Here is a 21,736-nt window from a genome sequence, read left to right on the forward strand (position 1 = left end):
TACTGCCGCAACTCATCCCTGCTGTCAACCAGTAGGGATGAGTCATTGGTTGTTAAGGAGCCTGCGCCACTGGTGTCCTAACAGCCAGTGACTAATCCCTGCTGTCAACAGTTGTTAAGAAGCTGGCACCCGTACCAGACCCTTATCCAAGCATGCAGCCTGTCAAGCTAGGAAAGGGGGGGGATGAGCAAGCACTAACCCTCCTGAATCATACCAGGCCTCATGCCCTCAACATGGGGGGGCACTTTGAGGGGGGACCCCCCTGGCAAAACACCTTGTCCCCAATATTGATGAGGAGAAGGACTCTGCCCCACATCCCTGGCCTGATGGTTGTGGGGGTATGGGGAAGCTTATTGGAATCTGGAAGCCCCCTTTAAGAAAGGGGCCCCCCACGTGAATGAGTACGCCTACTCAATCACCAAAAAATGCTAAAAGTAAATAAAAATACAAACGGTTTTTGACAAGTCTTTTATTAACCCCTTAACTTCTGCAAAGGTTTTACCCCCCTATATGTGCCACTTTAACTGGCAATTGCTCTGTCATGCAATACTGTATGCAAATGTAATGTATATGTTCTTTTTCACACAAATAGAGCTTTCTTGTGGTGGCATTTGATCACCACTGGGTTTTTTTTTTTAGTTTTTGCTACATAAATGAAAAAAGACTAAAAATTTTTACTGCAGCAGGTTGGCCCGGCTGCGCAAAATCACATTATACTACGTGATGCGCCCCCCCGCCATCCCCGTGGACGGATTCGATCAGAAACTAATCAATCCCCAGGCCAATGATATCTGGCCTGGACCTGGTGATCGGTCCTGACGAATGAGATCCTTCCCCTGTCTGTGTAACTGTAAACACTGATAGGGGAAGTGATGTCATCTCTCCTCATGTCAGTCTTTTCGTTCCAGACCGAGAGGAGAGAGCATCTAAAAGTGAGTTGCACAACACTACACTGACGTAGGCACGCAATTCACCCCGATAACCCCCCCCAATTAACCCCTTCACCACCTGTCACTGTGTCACCCAGTACAGCAATCAGATTTTTTTTTTTGATCGCTGTATTAGTGTCATTAGTGACAAAAATCAGTGTTGGGGTAATTAGTCTTATGCCGTGTACACACGGTCGGACTTTTCAGCTACAAAAGTCCTACAGCCCGTGCGACAGACTTTTGACGGACTTTCTAACGACCGGACTTGCCTACACACGATCACATCAAAGTCCGCCGGATTCGTACGTGATGACGTACACCGGACTAAAATAAGGAAGTTGATAGCCAGTAGCCAATAGCTGCCCTAGCGTTGGTTTTTGTCCGCCTGACTAGCATACAGACGAGCGGACTTCTGTGTCCGGCGGAGTTACGACGTAAAGATTTGAAGCATGTTCTAAATCTAAAGTCCGTCAAATTTGCGACTGGAAAAGTCAGCTGAAGGTCCGTGAAGCCCACACACGATCGGATTGTTCGCCGGATTTGGTCCGTCGGAGTCCGTCAGACAAGTCCGGTCGAAAAGTCCATCCGTGTGTACACGGCATTAGGCCCAGATAGGTCTAGGGACCCCCCTAACCCCCCCAATAAAGGTTTAACCCCTTGATTACCCCATGTCACATGTGATCACAGTATAAGTGTCACGGGTGATGCAGTTTAGCTAGGTTATTATATAGCTAGGTTATTATATATGTCAGGGCATCCGCCGTATTTTACCCAATAAAGGTTTAACCCCCTGATCGAGTGTGGGTGTTCAAAGTTAGGTTTTAGCGTCAGATAGGGTCTGCGTCGCCCCAGGCAGCATCAGACCAGTGCCAGTACCGCTAACACCCACGCATGCACCATATGCCTCCTTTAGTAGTATAGTGTCTGAACGGATCAAGATCTGATCAGATCTAAACTAATGTCCCCAGCAGTTTAGGATTCCCAAAAACTCAGTGTTAGCGGGATTAGCCCAGGTACCTGCTAGCACTTGCGTTTAGCCCCCCCGCCCACCCCACCCCACCCAACCCAAGTGCAGTATCAATCGATCACTGTCACTTACAAAACACAACACACATAACTACAGCGTTCGCCTGATCTCTGTGAACGCTAACAGTTTTTTGGAAGTGTTGAATCAGTCGCTAACAGTCAGGAGCTTTTTTTACCTGTGAGTCTCACTAGTGTAACACTAAATTTAGAGACCAAAATGTCAAATCGAATGTACACTAGTGAAGACACTTACTCGTTTCTGAGCATGACAGATACTGTAGAGGAAGTCACTCATCTGTCAGATTCAGGCTCAGAATACGATCCTGTAGACAGTGTCACCCTTACAGATAGCTCTGACGATGGAGTTGTGGTCCCTGCTAGGGTCAGGCGTACCAGATCCCGATCTTCTGCTGTCGTTCAGGTGCAAGAACCACAGGTCCCTCGTATGGAGCAGAGCAGTACTAGCGCCACTATTCCTTCTGGTGAACTGGCAAGCACCAGCGGCCTAGTACATCCTGGTCGTACATCCAGCACTACAGTAACACGTGGTGACAAGACCAGTCCCATAAGTGCAGTTCAAGCTGGCAAGGTGGCAAGCACGAGTAGTGTCCCACTGCCACCAAGAAGACAAACACAGGCCCGTCGTGCCCATAGTGCCCTTCCTGCTGCATTCACCAATCCTAAATGGGAACCCACCACTTCTGCAGCACCCGTACTTCCCCCATTCACTGGCCAACCTGGAGTTCAGGTGTAAACAGTTGATTTTACGTCACTTGATTTTTATTTGCTGTTTTTCACCGAAGATCTCTATAGATCTATGCTGGTCAATACTTTTATTATACAGGATTTATATAGCGCCAACAGTTTGCGCAGCGCTTTACAACATGGGGCAGACAGTACACTTACAATACAAATCAATACAGGAGGGATCAGAGGGCCCTGCTCGTTAGAGCTTACAATCTAGAAGGGAGGGTCAAGTGGAAACAAAAGGTAATAACTGTGGGGGATGAGCTGATGGAAAAAATGAAAATACAGTTGTTAGGTGTGGGTAGGATAGGCTTCTCTGAAGAGAAGGGTTTTCAGGGATCTTCTGAAAGCTAATAAAGTAGAAGATAAGCGGACAGATTGGGGTAAGGAGTTCCATAGGATTGGAGAGGCTTTGGAAAAGGCCTGGAGGCGAGCATGGGAGGAGGTGACAAGGGAGCTAGAAAGCAGGAGGTCTTGAGAGGAATGAAGAGAGCGAGTAGGTTGGTATTTAGAGACTAAGCTAGTGATGTAGCTGGGGGCGAACTTGTGGATGGCTTTGTACGTAGTTGTTAGAATTTTGAATTTAATTCTTTGGCCGAGCAGAAGCCAGTGGAGGGATTGACAGAGAGGAGTGGCAGACACAGAGCGATTGGTAAGGTGGATGAGTCTGGCAGCGGCATTCATAATGGATTGAAGAGGTGATAGACTATGTAGAGGTAAGCCAATGAGAAGGGAGTTGCAGTAGTCGAGGCGAGAGATGACCAGCGAGTGAATTAAGAGCTTTGTTGTGTCATTGGTTAGAAAGGGGCGTATTTTGGAGATGTTGAGGCGGCAGGATTTGGACAGTGATTGGATGTGTTGCTTGAAGGAGAGTTCAGAGTCTAGGACTACACCTAGAACCTTGGCATGTGGGGATGGGCTTATAGTTGTGCCATCGATTTTGACAGAGAGATCAGGGGAAGAGGCATATAGGGGGGGAAAAATAAGTTCGGTTTTGGCTAGATTGAGTTTAAGGAAGTGGTGAGACATCCAGACTGGTATATCTGAGAGTAAACTACTGATACGTGAGGAGACAGAGGGAGTGAGCTGAGGGGTAGAGAAATAGATTTGGGTGTTATCAGCGTAGAGGTGGTATTGGAAGCCATGGGAGGCTATCAGTTGACCCAGGGAGGCAGTGTAGATTGAAAATAGTAGAGGTCCAAGAACAGAACCCTGAGGGACCCCAACAGAGAAAGGAAGAGGAGAGGAGGAAGTAGAGTTATAAGAAACGCTAAAGGTGCGGTTGGATAAGCAGGAAGAGAACCAGCGAAGTTTACATTCACGGAGACCAAAGGCGTGTAGTTTTTTGAGGAGAAGGGTGTGGTCAACCATATCAAAGGCAGCAGAGAGGTCCAGGAGTAGGAGTACAGAATAGTGTCGATTGGTTTGGCCGTTAGTAGATCGTTTGTTAGTTTTAGGAGAGCAGTTTCTGTGGAGTGTTGAGGACGAAATCCAGACTGAAGGGGATCAAGAAGGCCATTATCAGCGAGGTGGACGCTCAGTCGGTTGTAGACCAGACGTTCGAGGAGTTTGGATAAGAAGGGGAGCAAGGAGATGGGGCTTAGGTTGTTACTTCGCCGCTCATCCCCTTTTACCCTTTGCCAGAGATTGGAAACCAATTACGGTTTTCAAATTTAAGACCTTTCTGGGCCTATCCATCTTCATGGGCATAACTAAAAAGAGTGAGTTGCAGTCATATTGGTCCACTGACGCAATTCACCATATGCCTGTGTTCTCTGCCTCCATGACCAGGACACTATCTTGCGGTTCATGCACTTCAGTGATAAAGAACTCTGTCGTCCTCGGGGTGACCCTGGATACGATCAGCTCTACAAAATTTGGCCCCTCATAAACCACTTCAACTAAAGTTTTGTAGCCTTGTTTACTCCCGATAAAGTTGTCTGCGTTGAGTCCCTGATTAAGTTTTCTGGCCGCTTGTCTATCAAAAAGTATCTTCCCAGCAAGCGTGCCAGATACGGGGTCAAGATGTATAAGCTCTGTGATGGGACAACAGGCTATACATATCGTTTTATGGTTTACGAGGGAAGAGATGATCACATAGAGCCGGAGAACTGCCCTGACTACATAGGAAGCGCTGGTATGATAGTGTGAGACTTGGTGTCACCCTTATTTGGAAAGGGGTACCACTTGTACGTGGACAATTATTACACGAGCATGCCACTTTTTAGTCACCTTTTTGATTGTGGAATGTGGCATCATGCGATCTAATCGCCAGGGCTTCCCCCTACAGGTTGTACAATTACAAATTTGTCGGGGGAGAGAGCCTGCTTGAGGTGTAATAATTTGTTAGCAGTGAAGTGGAGGGATTCGCAGAATGTTCTTGTTATGTCCTTGCTTCACGCAGACATGGCAGTCCAAATTCCTACAGCGACTGGTGTTGTGAAGAAACCCCTCTGTGTCCACGAATACAACCTTAACATGGGAGGGGTGGACCTCAACGACCAGTTGTTGGCTCCGTATGTAATTGCCCGTAAGGCCAGACGCTGGTACAAAAAAAATGTCTGTATACTTATTTCAATTGGCATTGCTGAACGCTCATGTGCTATACAGAGATTCAGGACTGACTGGATCCTTCCTTAAATTCCAGGAAGAGATCGTCAGAGCCCTTCTGTTTCCAGACGGTGCTCTTGCCCAACCTTCCCAATCCAAATGCAGTGAGCCGGCTGCATGAGAGGCATTTTTCTTTTGCCCTCCCTGATACCCCTACCCCAAAAAAGATGTTGTGTCTGCAGCGAACGCGGATTTAGGCGTGACACCCATTTTTATTGTCCCTCCTGTCCTGGCCAACCTGGTCTCTGCATTGGTGAATGTTTCAAATGCTACCACACATTAGTGGAGTTTTCGTGTAGGGTACAGCACCACACAGGCCTAGGCACACGTACACAGGGTCTCGGAGTCTCGAAAGATCTGATGGCCATCACATTTTGAGAAATCCTAATCTGCAACGTTCAGTTAACAGTTTTTTTTTTTTTTTTTACAGTTTTTCTAAAAGTGAAAAAAAAAAAACCACAAACACAAAAAAAAAATCCAAAAATAGTTGTGGTTGTATTTTTCTCCTCTCTCTCTATTGTTCTCTCTCTCTTATGTTCGCTCTCTACTGTTCGCTCACTATTGTTCTATATCTATCGTTCTCTCTCTTTATTTTACCATGTTTTATTGTATTTGCTTTGCAGGTATGGTATGTTATACTGTAATGTTTGTTTTATTGTTAACCATCATTTGCTTAGCAGGTACACCATTCAGCTGCAGCACGGGTTTATTTATCTTGACAGCAACAGCGTTTGCTCCCACGATGCATAAAGCCATGACTCCAGCACTGTCGGAGGTGATTTCACCACCACAGTTAAAAAAAAAAAGAGCATATATTCCGAAGCATGCGGGCAGCAGGGGTGGAGGAGCGATTTGCTCCTAACTTTTGGGGCAGATGCCCCCATGCTTCGGCATATATATATTTTAGGCACAGATTGCGTTAAAAATGTTTTTTTTTTTTACTTTTTTTTTTTTTTTTTATTTGCTTTGCAGGTATGGTATGTCTTATGCCCTGTCTGGCAGGAAGAGTGTTGAAACAAATGGGTGACTTCTTCAATAGCTCTAGGGTACAAGTAATGCCCCGTACACACGGTCGGATTTTCCGACGGAAAATGTGTGATAGGACCTTGTTGTCGGAAATTCCGACCGTGTGTGGGCTCCATCACACATTTCCATCGGAATTTCCGACACACAAAGTTTGAGAGCTTGCTATAAAATTTTCCAACAACAAAATCCGTTGTCGTAAATTCCGATCGTGTGTACACAAATCCGACGCACAAAGTGCCACACATGCTCAGAATAAATTAAAAGACGAAAGCTATTGGCTACTGCCCCGTTTATAGTCCCGACGTACGTGTTTTACTTCACCGCGTTCAGAACGATCGGATTTTCTGACAACTTTGTGTGACCGTGTGTATGCAATACAAGTTTGAGCCAACATCTGTCGGAAAAAATCCATGGATTTTGTTGTCAGAATGTCCGACCGTGTGTACAGGGCATTACTGTTATTCTGTAATGTTACTTTGTTTTATTGTTAACCATCATTTGCTTAGCAGGTACGCCATTCAGCTGCAGCACAGATTTATTTATCTTGACAACAACAGCGTTTGCTCCCACGATACATAAAGCCGTGACTCCAACGCTGTCGGAGGTGATTTCACCACCACAGTTAAAAAAAAGAGCATATATGCCGAAGCATGGGGGCAGCAGGGGTGGAGGAGCGATTTGCAGAATGATGACTGCAGGTTTAGGTATCATCTTGGTATCATTCTTTTTAGCCAGCGGTCGGCTTTCACGTAAAAGCAATCCTAGCAGCTAATTAGCCTCTAGACTGCTTTTACAAGCAGTTGGAGGGAATGTCCCCCCACCGTCTTCCATGTTTTTCTCTGGCTCTCCTGTCCCAACCGGGAACCTGAGAATGCAGCCGGTGGTTCTGACAGCTGACCATAGAGCTGATCAAAGACCAGAATGGCTCCAAGCATCTCTATGGCCTAAGAAACCGGAAGCTATGAGCATTTCATGACTTAGATTTCGCCGGATGTAAACAGCGCCATTGGGAAATTGGGAAAGCATTTTATAACACCGATCTTGGTGTGGTCAGATTCTTTGAGGGCAGAGGAGTGATCTAGGGTCTAATAGGTACTCGTTTTTGAAAAAATTGGGGTCTGTCTCTAGCTATTGCTATTATAGGGGATATTTACATTCCCTGAGATAACAATAAAAATGATTTTTAAAAAAACGAAAGGAACAGTTTAAAAAATAAAATAAAAAAGCAAAATAAATAATTAAAAAAAGCACCCCTGCCCCCCCCCCCCCCTCTCGTGCAAAGGCGAATGCAAGCATCGGTCTGGCGTCATATGTAAACAGCAATTGCGCCATCCATGTGAGTTATCACCGCAAAGGTCAGATCAAGGGCAGTAATTTTAGCAGTAGACCTCCTCTGTAAATCTAAAGTGGTAACCTGTAAAGGCTTTTAAAAATGTATGTAGTTTGTCGCTGCTGCACATTTGTGCGCAATTTTAAAGCATGTCGTGTTTGGTATCCATGTACTCGGCCTAAGATCATCCTTTTTATTTCATCAAACATTTGCGCAACATACTGTGTTTTAGTGCATTCAAATTTTAAAAAAGTGTGTTTTTTCCAAAAAAAAAATGCGTTTGAAAAATTTCTGCGCAAATACTGTGTGAAAAAAAAATTAAACACCCACCATTTTAATCTGTAGGGCCTTTGCTTTAAAAAAATATATAATGTTTGGGGGTTCAAAGTAATTTTGTTGCAAAAAAAATTTTTTTTTCATGTAAACAAAAAGTGTCAGAGGGCTTTGTCTTCAAGTGGTTAAAAGAGTGGGTGATGTGTGACATAGGCTTCTAAATATTGTGCATAAAATGCACCCCATTTTGGAAAGTAGACATCCCAAGCTATTTGCTGAGAGGCATGTTGAGTCCATGGAATATTTTATATTTTGACACAAGTTGCGGGAAAAAGACAAATTTTTTTTTTTTTTGCAAAAGTTGTCACTAAATGATATATTGCTCAAACATGCCATGGGCATATGTGGAATAACACCCCAAAATACATTCTGTTGCTTCTCCTGAGTATGGGGATACCACATGTGTGAGACTTTTTGGGAGCCTAGCCGCGTACAGGACCCCAAAAACCAATCACCGCCTTCAGGCTTTCGAAGGGTGTAAATTTTTGATTTCACTCCTCACTGCCTATCACAGTTTCGGAGGCCATGGAATGCCCAGATGGCACAATCCCCTCCCAAATGACCCCATTTTGGAAAGTAGACACCCCAAGCTATTTGCTGAGAGGTATGGTGATTATTTTGCAGATCTCGCTTCTTGTCACAAAGTTTTGAAATTTGAAAAAAGAAAAAAAAATACATTTTTCTTTACTTTCTTCATTTTCAAAAACAAATGAGAACTGCAAAATACTCACCATGTCTCTCAGCAAATAGCTTGGGGTGTCTACTTTCCAAAATGGGGTCATTTGGGGGGGGGGGTTGTGCCATCTTGGCATTTTATGGCCTTCAAAACTGTGATAGGTAGTGAGGAGTGAAATCAAAAATTTACGCCCTTAGAAATCCTGAAGGCGGTGCTTGGTTTTTGGGGCCCTATGCGCGGCTAGGCTCCCAAAAAGTCCCACACATGTGGTATCCCCGTACTCAGGAGAAGCAGCAGAATGTATTTTGTGGTGTAATTCCACATATGCCCATGGCATGTTTGAGCAATATATAATTTAGTGACAACTTTGTGCAAAAAAAAAAAGTTTGTCATTTTCCTGCAACTCGTGGCAAAATATAAAATATTCCATGGGCTCATCATGCCTCTCAGCAAATAGCTTGGGATGTCTACTTTGCAAAATAGGGTCATTTGGGGGGGTTGTGCCATCTTAGCATTTTATGGCCTTCAAAACTGTGATAGGCAGTGAGGAGTGAATTCAAAAATTTACGCCCTTAAAAATCCTAAAAGCGGTGCTTGGTTTTCGGGGGCCCCATACGCGGCTAGGCTCCCAAAAGGTCCCAAACATGTGGTATCCCTGTACTCAGGAGAAGCAGCAAAATGTATTTTGGGGTGCAATTCCACATATAACCATGGCATGTGTGAGCAATATATCATTTAGTGACAACTTTTTGTGAAATTTTTTTTTTTTTGTCATTATTCAATCACTTGGGGAAAAAAATTGAATATTCAACGGGATCAGCATGCCTCTCAGCAATTTCCTTGGGGTGTCTACTTTCCAAAATGGGGTCATTTGGGGGGAGTTTGTGCTGCCCTGCCATTTTAGCACCTCAAGAAATGAGATAGTCAGTCGTAAACTAAATAAATCTAATTTGTTGCGCTATTACAAAATAGTGAATAAGCGCTAAAAAAATATCATAATCAAAAAGTCCATATGTTGAACCATGAGAGACATACAGACTTCCCCTTTTATGTAGACATAAGGGGAAAGAGCCCATCACCCAAACACACTGACCCTTACCGTCGGCAAGTGGGTTAAACAGCATAATATTAATAAATGGCGTCCACGAAGGAATGCCTCTCATTGCCCAGAGCTCCTTAATCCATTAATGAACTCAGGATTGTGGTGAAAGCTGTTAGCCAGACTTGTTATGCCAGGGAGATAAACATCCTGCTGCAATCCCAAGTGTAAGTATACATGTGAATGAGAAAAGATGGACTCATTGCGCAAACATCCCAAAAAGGAGCAATTTATTTAGCACAGGTTCACAAGTAAAAACTCACACATGAAAAGTGGATAAAAGCAGATAAGGAAAGCGACCAGCGCTTTCTACCACTGAGACAGCTGCAGTTCCTCCGTCCTCTCCGATGCGTCGCTCGTCCCTAAGCTCCACTGCTAGTCAAAGACTTTTTACACTGTGAGATCTTCCACAACTGTTTGTGAGTAGTTTCTTTTTACTATTGGTTTTAATAAATTTACATTTAAAGGATAATGCACATGTCTGGTGCGTCCTTTCTTTCTTTTCTTCCAGAAAATGTACCCTAGTTTGTAGACGCTATAACTTTTGCGCAATCCAATAAATATAAGCTTATTGACATTTTTTTTACCAAAGACATGTGGCTGAATACATTTTGGCCTAAATGTATGACTAATGGATTTTTCTTATAACAAAAAGTAGAAAATATCATTTTTTTTTTTCAAAATTTTCGGTCTTTTTCCGTTTATATCGCAAAAAATAAAAATCACAGAGGCAATCAAATACCATCAAAAGAAAGCTATATTTGTGGAAAAAAAAGGACGCAAATTTTGTTTGGGTATAACATTGCATGACCGCTCAATTACCAGTTAAAACAGCGCAGTGCCAAATTGTAAATAGTCCTCCGGTCATTGAGCTGCCATATTTTTCGGGGCTGAAGTGGTTAAAATGTAGGCAAAAATGTATTCCGCTACATGTCTTTGGTAAAAAAATCACAATAAGTGTATATTAATTATTGGTTTATGTGAAAGTAATAGTGTCTACAAACTATGGTATATACTGTATATAAAACAATATTTGAGAAAACTCTGTGCTATTGTTTAAACTGACCTTGCAGAAAATTCCCTCCTTGACAAATATGTAAACAAAAATATGTTAACATAAAATAATACATCTGACGGACATTTAGGAGCAGTTGGGAGTTTTTTTCAACTGCCCCTGAACTCTCCTCCATGCTATCTTATCTGTTCATTTACACAGGGTTGTTTACAGTAGTATCTAGGCAGTTGAGTTTAGAGGCATTTTTTGGAACACAAAAAAATGGGTTCAGAAGTTGAGTTTACAGGCATTTCAAGTGCCAATCGCTTCTAAACATGGCTAAACTTGGTAACTCGCATTTAGCCGTGTTTCGTTTACAGGCGTTTTTCGTTTTTGGCTACTTTTTAAAAAAACGTCTCTAAGCGCAAACGCTGCTAAACGCGGCATTTAAACGTGGCAAAACTGACGTTTTAACCGTCGTTCAGGAGAGGTTGTAAAAACAGTGTACATGAAGCCTTAATAACTACAAAAATACCAATGTGTAAAATCTCCACTTCATAGTAGCGCTGTGATTATAAACATTGGATCCTTCATAATAGAATGCATATTCATCACATTAAAAAGTCTTCATAGAAAAAGTCCACATAAATGTGCATGAAAAAAGTGCTTCAATCCTTCCCACAAATTTTCTCTATCGTACACCACTTGTGCTTGTCAAGTCCCTCTCCCAAAAGACAGAAACTCACCGGAACTCTACGCCGACCACTCACGTGGCTGGCATAGCTCACTTTATTGTAATTACACCACAGCTCCCGAATTTTAGATCTCCACATCACTCCTCCATGCGGCTCATAAAACATCATGAATATATGAAAGAGACGGCCTCCAAATGGTACAGTAACCAATCAACCTTTGTGTATTAAAAAGTGAAAAAGCCACTCACATAATAAAATATAAATCGCGCTCATCCAGGTTATAAAATGGCATCAGGCAAACATAAGCAGCGATCTCTCAACTGCCTCACCACCTCCGGAATACTTGGGTAGCATTACCGCGTCACTTCCGGTTCTGGCCCTGACAGCACTTCCGGTTGTCATGTAGCCATGCCCAATGCATTTTGTCACTTCACCATAGGAGGTGGCTACATGGCACAGCCATATACCCTCCCCCTTTTAAGCATTAACTCATAGCTTCCCACAAAATGGTAACCAATTGGTCGGACAGCACCACAAACACAGGCAGGTCACAGCATACTTGTGCAGTGCAGTTAACCCCTATTAAGCCAAATAAAAACTACAAATTGAATCCCTCAGATCGCAATCAAATAGATGGCAATCTAAAAAAATGACAAATAGTCACATAATATTAAGATGCCCATAGTATTAAAAACACTATTAAAGAGGAAGGCATATCAATCAAAATTATAATAGAAATTCAGGTTAAAAAATCTTTTACAATAAAAATACAATAAAAAATAAAGACTCACATACCCATCAAAAAAGATTCACTGTTAACCCTTTTAAGAATTACTAATAAAACAATTAATGTCAAGTTTGATTTTTAAACCATCAGGTGTCATTGTGAGCACCTGGTTTAAATAATATTTCTTTATGCGGGCTCTTTTGTCTACATTTTGCTGTCAGCAGTGCCGGCTCCTAACATCTAGTGCAAAACGCACTGTAAAATGGATCAAAAGCTAATGCAGATGCGCTTTTAATTCATATCCATTGAAGTATATGGACAACAAAATCGCACTGCATCGCACCAAACTCTCACAGGACCTTACTCAAAGTCGGATCTCAGCCGCATTGCATGTATGTGAATGGGCTCCATAGAAACTGATGTTATCTCACTTGTCATGCAATTCACTGCTTTCCAACTTGCATTAGAAATCGCATCAGTGTGAACCAGGGCTTAGAGCCAGCAGGGCACAGCTGTACCATTAGACCGACTGTGTGGGGTTTTTTTGCAAGTCCATATTTCTTCTTTAATGAAAAGTGCTCTTGAAGATTTGTGTCCGATTTAAATTAATCTAAGACAAGGATGGATATAACTGGGTTACACTGGAGAGATTAAAATGTCTTTTTTCTAGCTGAAAGAAATCTGTATAGGTCAGAATACAAAAAGGCTGTGATGGTATAAAAGCATAATTTCTCTTTTCTCTTACAGTTTTCTGACAGCCCGCAGTTTACAACAGATTACTATGTTTCATCCGACTATGAAATTCCAGAGATCTGTGAAGTCAGTGGCATTATGGATTTTGCCAGAATCTTTCAACCATTTATTCAAATGCTTGTATTTTTGATTGGCATGTCTGGCAATACCTTGGTCCTCCTTACATATAGATGCTCCCGCAAGATTAAATCTAAGACTGACACCTATCTTATTAACCTAGCGATATCCGACCTCCTTAAGCTCATGACACTTCCATTTTGGATCACCAGCGCTATTAATGGCTGGGAGCTTAACAATGGGATGTGTAAGGTTGCACAAGGTGTGTTCGCCATCAACTTCTTTAGCGGATTCCTATTCCTAACTTGCATCAGTTTGGACCGTTATTTTGAAATTGTCCGAGCTGTTGAGGCTCACACAAAGCGCCAAAAATCATTCTTTTGCAGCAAAGTTACCTCTGTATTTGTCTGGATAGCATCAAGTTTTCTTAGTCTTCCAGAATTCATCTTCAGTGAGTCAAAAAATGTAGATGGTTCCAAAATCTGCAAAATGATCTTTCCAGAAGACATCACCAGTATACTGAAGAATATGTGTAACTTCTTTCAAATTGTCCTTGGGTTCATTTTTCCTTTCTGTGTGATGATTGTATGCTATTCTTCCATTATCAGGACCCTATTTACTTGTAGAAGTTTTGAGAAACACAAAGCCATGAAGGTCATTATCTCCATTGTGCTAGCCTTTGTGGTCTTCCAACTCCCTTACACATTAGTCACTTTCATGGAGACCACTGACTTCATAGGAAGCAAGCAGATGAGCTGTGAAGAAAGAAAGCATAAAGATATTGCCATCATCATCACCAGCAACTTGGCATTCACTCGATGCTGCATCAATCCAATCCTATATGCATTTGTGGGTGTTAAATTCAGAAAGGACATATTGCTCATGCTGAAGAATTTTAGATGCATCTCTAGAGCAAGTTACATTAGACACTGTGGATCAAGCAGAAGTTTCAGCACTCCTGCTGCAATGGAAACCAGTAGCTTCACACTGTAGATGCAATGGTTCCTCGGGATACTGACATTGTCATATTTAGGACACATAGTAATAGGGAGATTTACTAAATCTGGTGCAGCTGTACATACTAACCAATCAGCTTCTAACTTAGCTTAGTTCAATCAAGCTTTGGCCATAAACTTAGAAGCTGATTGGTTACTATGCACAGCCAGATTCTGTTGGCACCAGTTTTAGTAAATCTCCACCATAATGTAGAAATGTTATAGACCACATTCAACCAATCCAGTAATATTTCAGTTTTGGCAGTTTAGTCACCTGTCTGCTTCTTACATTGGGGGTACCCCAATGTAATTCATGGGTACATTGGTTGGGGACCCCAGTAATGAGATTTCTCCAGAGAATGTTTTGGATGTAAGTTTTTTCCCACACTGCCAGAACAAAGGTGTCATGCTTCCCAGCTATTTACATATTCAATATTTGGAGAATCTATCAGGTCAGAGTAACACCATTATTTGACTTTCTAATTGTCATGACAGTAGGAAAGGTGGAACTGAGAATTCAGGTGGTGGAAATGTCTCTCTCTCCTTGCAACCCTGAGGAATGTAAGAAGCCAACATGAGACTCAGCTTGCCAGCAACCACTCAAATCTAAAATATCAATTTTGGATAATGTTGAACTTTGAAGTACAACAGTGGGTAGGCTATGTATACTCACATATTTACAAATTCATAAAGGCTAAATTCACATTTAGGAAAAAAATAAAAATAATGAATGCACATATTTTTGCAGGGAAAATGTGAATGTATTTTTGTTCACAGTAGCCTGCAAAGCATTGTGCCTGCAATCAGTGGATCATGGGTGCAATGTCAGGCTCTTACAGACACTTCTTCCAGATCTCTGCTATACCTCTGTACAGTTACTAAGCACAAGGAAGTGTCAAAGGACATGAGTGCCGAGTACATTGAGGATTGTTATTGAGAATTACAAGTCCATCTGCCGTGGTGACAGACAGGACTTGCAGCTTCTTTTTCCTTCACAAATTCACAGATCTCTCCCCTGCAAACACAGTCACATTTAAAATCGCTGCGACTGTGTGGAACCCCACATAGTTGTGCCGATTTTACATGCGACAGCTGTTGTGGGGGGAGAAAAACCCTGCATGCTGTCACGGGAAGGGGGCTCTAGGGGTGGGAAGTGAGTGCTTAAATCAGAGTTCCACTGTTTTTTTTTTAGTTTATTAAAAGTCAGCAGTTACAAAAAGGATAGCTGCGGACTTTTAATAAACAGACACTCACCTGTCCCACAGTCCAGCGATGTGGCCGCCCGAAGCCTCCGTTCTCTCCCCCTCCTCCTCCTCTCCGCCGGTGCCGACATTGTGAGTGTGGGCGCCCGGCTGTGACAGTTTGCGGCTTCACAGCCGGGCACGAGCCGCACACTACGCATGCGCAAGCCGCACTGTGTCAATGGCCAGGCAATGTTCTGGGACCTGTCACGTGTCCCAGAACATTGCCAGGAGGGAGTGGCCGCCTAGGCAGTTAGAAGCCCAGAAGGAGGAAGTGGGACAGGAAGTCCCACTCCAAACCAGGTACCCAGCCTCCCCCCAAAAAAATGACATGTTAATTGTGGCATGTCAGGGGGCAAGGTGTACTTAAAGCTGAAGTTCCATTTTTGGGTGGAACTCATCTTTAAGAACATGTTACACCCAAAATACAGATGTAACATGTTCCTAAAGGTGAACTTAGGTGAACTTTTTCTTCATTCTCAGTTTCTCTCCCTCACTCAGCTATGGTGACCCAATGCTGATGGAGAGGGGCAGGGGAGGGGCAAACAAGGATGGCTTGCAGACACCCAACGGTGACATCACCACACGGTGCCCAAGAATGTAATGCTGCATAAAAATTTGTTGCTTTGTGTAGGAAAAAGGCAGGTTTGATCCAGTCACTGGCTCGTTGACAATTTTTAGGCATTTTGCCAAGGACTCCCTGAAGAACCTAAAAAGCACTCCAGAGTGCCACCGCATACTGGTTGAAAAAGACTGCCCTTTGCTCCTTCCCCAAACACTGGATGAAACATTTTGTAAGGAGGTGAGGGGAGGAGCAGAAGAGTTGTTAGCACAGGCATTAATTGTACACTCTCAGAAGAGAAGACGGCTTTGATGTGCAGAGAGGGAGGAGGCTGTGCTAAGGAAATGACTCTTCTGATGTAGTCAAATTTTCCACTACGTTCAGAGGTACATTAGAGGTGTGGAAAAGGGTAAAGGCTGCAAATAACCATTTAAATTGATTTTTCGGTGCTTTTGCATTTTAGGTTGGTGACACGATCTCTTTAAAGTGACCAGAAAATGTACATTAAAGCATTTATATATTCTTTTTTAACTATTTAAAGATGTATTAAAATGCAGAGTAAGAACAAAAATAAGTGCAACATGTGTAGAAAACCCACAGACAATATGATAAACTAACAAAAAGGTAAACAGAGACATGATGGTATCAAATACAATTTTATGGAGGTAGGCTTAGATGGAGGAGTCAGACCAGAACAGCGATGTCATCTTCAACCAGGTATAACCTTACTGATAAAGCTTGGAAGGGAAGGGCCCATCTAACACAATATAATGTCTGGATGATTTAGGAAGCCACTGACCAAGGTACATCTTGCAAAAAAAAAAAAAAGAAAAGGGGGAAGGTAAAAGATTTTGATCACAGTGGGTGGTATAGACTGCTGCCAGTATAAGAGAATGCAGGCTTTAGCGGTGTTCAGTAAAAAGATTGTGATAGATCACTTGGATGACAGTGGAGCCAGATGAAGCAGTCAAGCTGCTGGATCATCTCCCAGCTGGACATCTATAAGTTTGAACATGAGGTTACACACCCGTGACCAAAAAAGCCTCAGACCTGGACAGCTAAGAAACATGTGTAGATAAGTTCCTGGTCTGGTCCGTGGTACCAGGGAGGATGTCATGGTGGCCCATGACCGTAATCATCAACGAAGGCGACCTCTGAGACAGTATATCCCTTTCCTATATTCTTAATGCAGACTTTCACCTATGAAAATGCCTTTTTATCTCCTTGTTCCTTCCCCCCTCCCTCTTACACAATTGGATACATTTCCTCATTATTAGAAAGGCATATTACCTTTCTTTGTGCTGCACCACAGCACTTACACCTCTCTTGTTTAAGCGAAAAATCACGTTGGACCTTGCTGCCTCCTGGGATGTGTGATATGCTGAGTCTTTTAATAAGGTGTACATCTGCGCATGTGTGGATTAAGTTTATACAAGCTCCAGTACCAGAAACCAGCAGCATGCGTGCGCATGCATGGCGGTATTCATGCGTGCTGTGGTGAGACAGTACATCTGCTCCTGTGGCGGGATGGTTGTCAGAATACATTGGGCGCTGCCAAACAATGACTGCATGTGCTATAGTCAATATTCAGATGAGAATATTAGCCACCTGACTCCACTGATTTTGAAATCAAAAGATTTCTGGCAGTAGGGTGACAGTGACAACAGGGCAAGGACAACAGGGTCACCCACTGCTCAAATTTCAACTGCTTCATTAGTAAGGTCTTTTTTATATATGGGCACCACATTGGCCTTGCACCAATTTAGTGGTACCAAGCCAGTCATTAAAGAGTGTATACAAATTAGAAACAATGGTTTTAAAACAATATAGCTCAACTCTTTGAGAACCCATGGGTGTAAGCCATCTGGTGCAGGTGCTTTATTAACCTTTATTCTGTCTAAATGTTTCTGGACCATATCGTTTTTGAGCCATTGTGGTTCTTTTGGGGCCATGTTAATACTATCCCCATTATGGACTTGAGCTCCCTCATTTTCCTTAGTAAACACAGAGCTGAAGAACATATTTAATACATTTCACTTCTCTTTGTCCCCAGTCACCAACTCAAAATGATCTTGTAAAGGGCCTACATGCACAGATCTGACCTTGTTACTATTAATATATTTGCCAAATTTTCTGGGGATTGTCCTACTCTCTTTTGCAACCTGTTGTTTATTTGGATTTTTTTGCGGCCTTGATTACCTTTTTACATACAGTGCCTTGCAAAAATATTAAAGAAAAAATAAACTGGCGCTCAGAGGTAGTGAAGCAAATTAGTATAAACAAATCAAAAAGTCATATGCTGAATTAATCCAGGTGAAGCATGAGTGATGTTGATTAAAATTGACAAGTGCTGGAAAGCAGTCCATAGTTCAGGGAAAAATCCATAAGGAATCATCAATATGTTGGAGGACACCAGATATAAAAGTTTTCTTCTGGGACACAGTATCAGAGTATTCACAAAGGGTAGCTCTTCTCTGGAGTGAAGTCAGCTCAGATCCATCAAAGATAAAAACAAAAGGAGAAGAGCGCTGCTAAGTAAAATGATTTATTTACAATTGACAAATAAAAATATCCACTTACATGTAAAGATGGTATGCTGAGCAAAGAGATACATTCCAAAGTGGGAAGGTGGGAGGACAATCAACGGTTCCCAGGGATGCCCCAAGCCTATGTTGCAAACCGGCGGGGAGCCAGGACGGAACACGGTCTGTCTGGTGACGTCAGTCATAGGGAAAAAACACAATGCGTTTCTGAGCGTGCGCAAGGTCCGTACGGCACATGCGCGCTCCTTTTTCAAGTGTGAGAATAGGGGAGAAGCAAGGAACTATTTATAGCAGACCTCTGCTGACTGAAAGACGCTCACAGCTGATTAGTTAACCCACCACTGGTGCCGTACGGACCTTGCGCACGCTCAGAAACGCGTTGTGTTTTTTCCCTATGACTGACGTCACCAGCCGCTTCCTTGGTTGCTGCTCTGCTCCTCTGCACACACAGTCCGTGTTCCGTCCTGGCTCTCCGCCGGTTTGCAACATAGACTTGGGGCATCCCTGGGAACCGTTGATTGTCCTCCCACCTTCCCACTTTGGAATGTATCTCTTTGCTCAACATACCATCTTTACATGCAAGTGGATATTTTTATTTGTCAATTGTAAATAAATCATTTTACTTAGCGGCGCTCTTCTCCTTTTGTTTTTGCAAAAATATTCACCCCCCTTGTTTTTTTTTTCATGTTTTGTTGCATGGATAGTTTGAGGATTTGCATCATTTAATTTACAGAACATGTCCACAACTTTGAAGATATTTTTTTTTTTATTGTGAAGCAAACAACAAATAGGACAAAATAACAGAAAAAGTCTATGTGCATAACTATTCACCCCCCTAAAGTCAATACTTTGTAGAGCTACCTTTTACGGCTATCACAGCTCCAAGTCGCTTTGGAAAAGTCTCTATGAGCTTGCCACATATTACCACTGGGATTTTTGCCCATTCCTCCTTGCAAAACTGCTCCAGCTCCTTCAAGTTGGATGGTTTGCTCTTGTAAACAGCAATCTTTAAAGTCTGACCACAGATTTTAGTGGATTTTATTGGATTGAGGTCTGAGCTTTGACTAGGCATTCCAACACATTTACATGTTTCCCCTTAAACCACTCAAGTGTTGCTTTAGCAGTGTGTTTGGGGTCATTGTCCTGCTGGAAGGTGAACCTCTGTCCTAGCCTCAAATCACACACAGAGTGTTACAGGTTTTGCTCAAGAATATCCCTGTATTTAGCACCATCCATCTTTCCCTCAACCCTGACCAGTTTCCCAGTCCCGCCTACTGAAAAACATCCCCACAGCATGATGCTGCCACCACCATGTTTCACTGTGGGGGTGGTGTTCTTTGGGTGATGTGATGTGTTGGGTTTGCGCCAGACATAGCATTTTCTTTGATGGCCAAAAAGTTAAATTTTAGTCTCATCAGACCAGAGCACCTTCCTCCATACATTTTGGGAGTCTCCCACATGCCTTTTCGCAAACTCAAAAACGTGCCATTTTGTTTTTTGATGAAAGTAATGGCTTTCTTCTGGCCACTCTGCCATAAAGCCCAACTCTATGGAGCGTACGGCTTATTGTCATCCTATGTACAGATACTCCAGTCTCTGCTGTGGAACTCTGCAGCTCCTCCAGGGTTACCTTAGGTCTCTGTGCTGCCTCTCTGGTTAATGCCCTTCTTGCCTGGTCCGTGAGTTTTGGTGTGTGGCCCTCTTGGCAGGTTTGCTGTTGTGCCATGCTCTTTCCCTTTGGTTATGATATAATTAATGGTGCTCCTAGGGATCAAAGATTTGGATATTTTTTTAAAACCTAACCCTGACTTGTACTTCTCAACAACATTGTCCCTTACTTCTTTGGAGAGTTCTTTGGTCTTCATGGCAGTGTATGGTTAGTGGTGCCTCTTGCTTAGGTGTTGCAGCCTCTTGGGACTTTCAAAAAGGTGTGTATATGTAATGACAGATCATGCAACACAGATTCCACACAGGTGGACATCATTTCACTGATTATGTGACTTATGAAGGTAATTGGTTGCACCAGAGCTTTTTATGGGCTTCATAACAAAGGGGGTGAATACATATGCACATGCCAATTATCAGTTTTTTATTTCTGAAAAATTGTTTTATGTATATATTTTTCTAATTTTACTTCACCCACTTAGACTTTTGTGTTCTGATCTATCACATATAATTCAGATTAAAAAACATTGAACTAAAGGCTGTAATGTAACAAAATAGGTAAAAAGCCAAGGGGGGGTGAATACTTTTGCAAGGCACTGTATTTTGTTATATTCTTTGTAACTATAAATTACAAACTATACAAACTTCATTTGTATATTTTTTTTAAATGCAATTTTCTTATTCCTTATGTTTCTGTTAATTTTGAACATGAGCCACATTTCATTTTTAGCCTTTTAAACTTATTGCATATGGGAATATACTATATTTTGCAGTGTGTTTGCTTACAGTTGATTTGAAACATTCCAATTTCTATTTTGCATTTTTTTATGACAATATTCCTTAAAAGTCTTGGAAAGCAGGCCTTGGAAAAATTGCTCTCTTAAAATTGAAGTGATACTAAAGTCTTTTTTTTTGTTTGTTTGTTTAAAATTAACAAACAATATACTTACCTGCTCTGTGCAGTGGTTCTTCACAGAGCAGCCCAGAACCACCTCTTCTCGGGTCCCTTGCCAGCGCTCCTGGCCCTTCCCTCCTGCCTGAGTGCCCCCCCACGGCAAGCAGCCTGTTGTGGGGGCAGCCGAGCTGTTACTCTGTGTCCATTCAGACACAAACCCGCCCCCTCTCTCTCCTCATTGGCTCACTGATTTTGATTGACAGCAACAGGAGCCAATTATATCAGCTGCTGTGTCTCAGCCAATTAGAAGGGAGAGTCCCCGGACTTTGTGGCTCTCATGCAACATCACTGGATCGAGAGAGAGCTCAGGTAAGTATTAGGGTGGCTGTTGCACACAGAAGGTTTATGACAACGGATTTTGTTGTCGGAAAATTTGAGAACCAGCTCTCAAATTTTGTGTGACGGAAATTATGATGGAAAATGTCCGATGGAGCCTACACACGGTCGGAATTTCCGACAATAAGCTCCCATAGAACATTTTCCGTCAGAAAATCCTATCGTGTGTACGGGGCATAAGAGTGTATTAAAATGTCCTGTCTGCATCGGTGTTCTTATGCATTAATCCCAGAGTATCCATATGCCTGTAGTAGTGACTGGTAGCAAATCCCTACATGTTTCGCCAAACATTGGCTTCTTCGGGGAAATGTGTAATTTCCAATGTGAGACAATGGCTTTAATAACAATGGATACAAAGACAACATTTCAGTAATTGGCAACAGATTAGTACTTGATTTACAAACCATGCAAAATAACAAACGCATATACCAAACTGA

At 42.5% G+C, this 21,736-nt stretch overlaps 1 protein-coding gene across 1 annotated transcript in view; it reads left to right on the forward strand.

Annotated features, from left to right (window-relative positions):
- Positions 1-18,308, forward strand: part of CCR10 (C-C motif chemokine receptor 10) — a 360,549-nt gene extending 342,241 nt beyond the window's left edge. Inside the window, exon 2 of the mRNA XM_073608281.1 lies at positions 12,940-18,308. Within this exon, the coding sequence (XP_073464382.1) occupies positions 12,940-13,995 (1,056 nt within the window). The 3' untranslated portion in view covers positions 13,996-18,308. The remainder of the gene's footprint in view (positions 1-12,939) is intronic.
- Positions 18,309-21,736: the final 3,428 nt, after the last annotated feature.

This window comes from Aquarana catesbeiana, linkage group LG12, assembly GCF_042186555.1.
Source record: "Aquarana catesbeiana isolate 2022-GZ linkage group LG12, ASM4218655v1, whole genome shotgun sequence".
In the NCBI taxonomy this organism is placed as follows: Eukaryota; Metazoa; Chordata; class Amphibia; order Anura; family Ranidae; genus Aquarana; species Aquarana catesbeiana.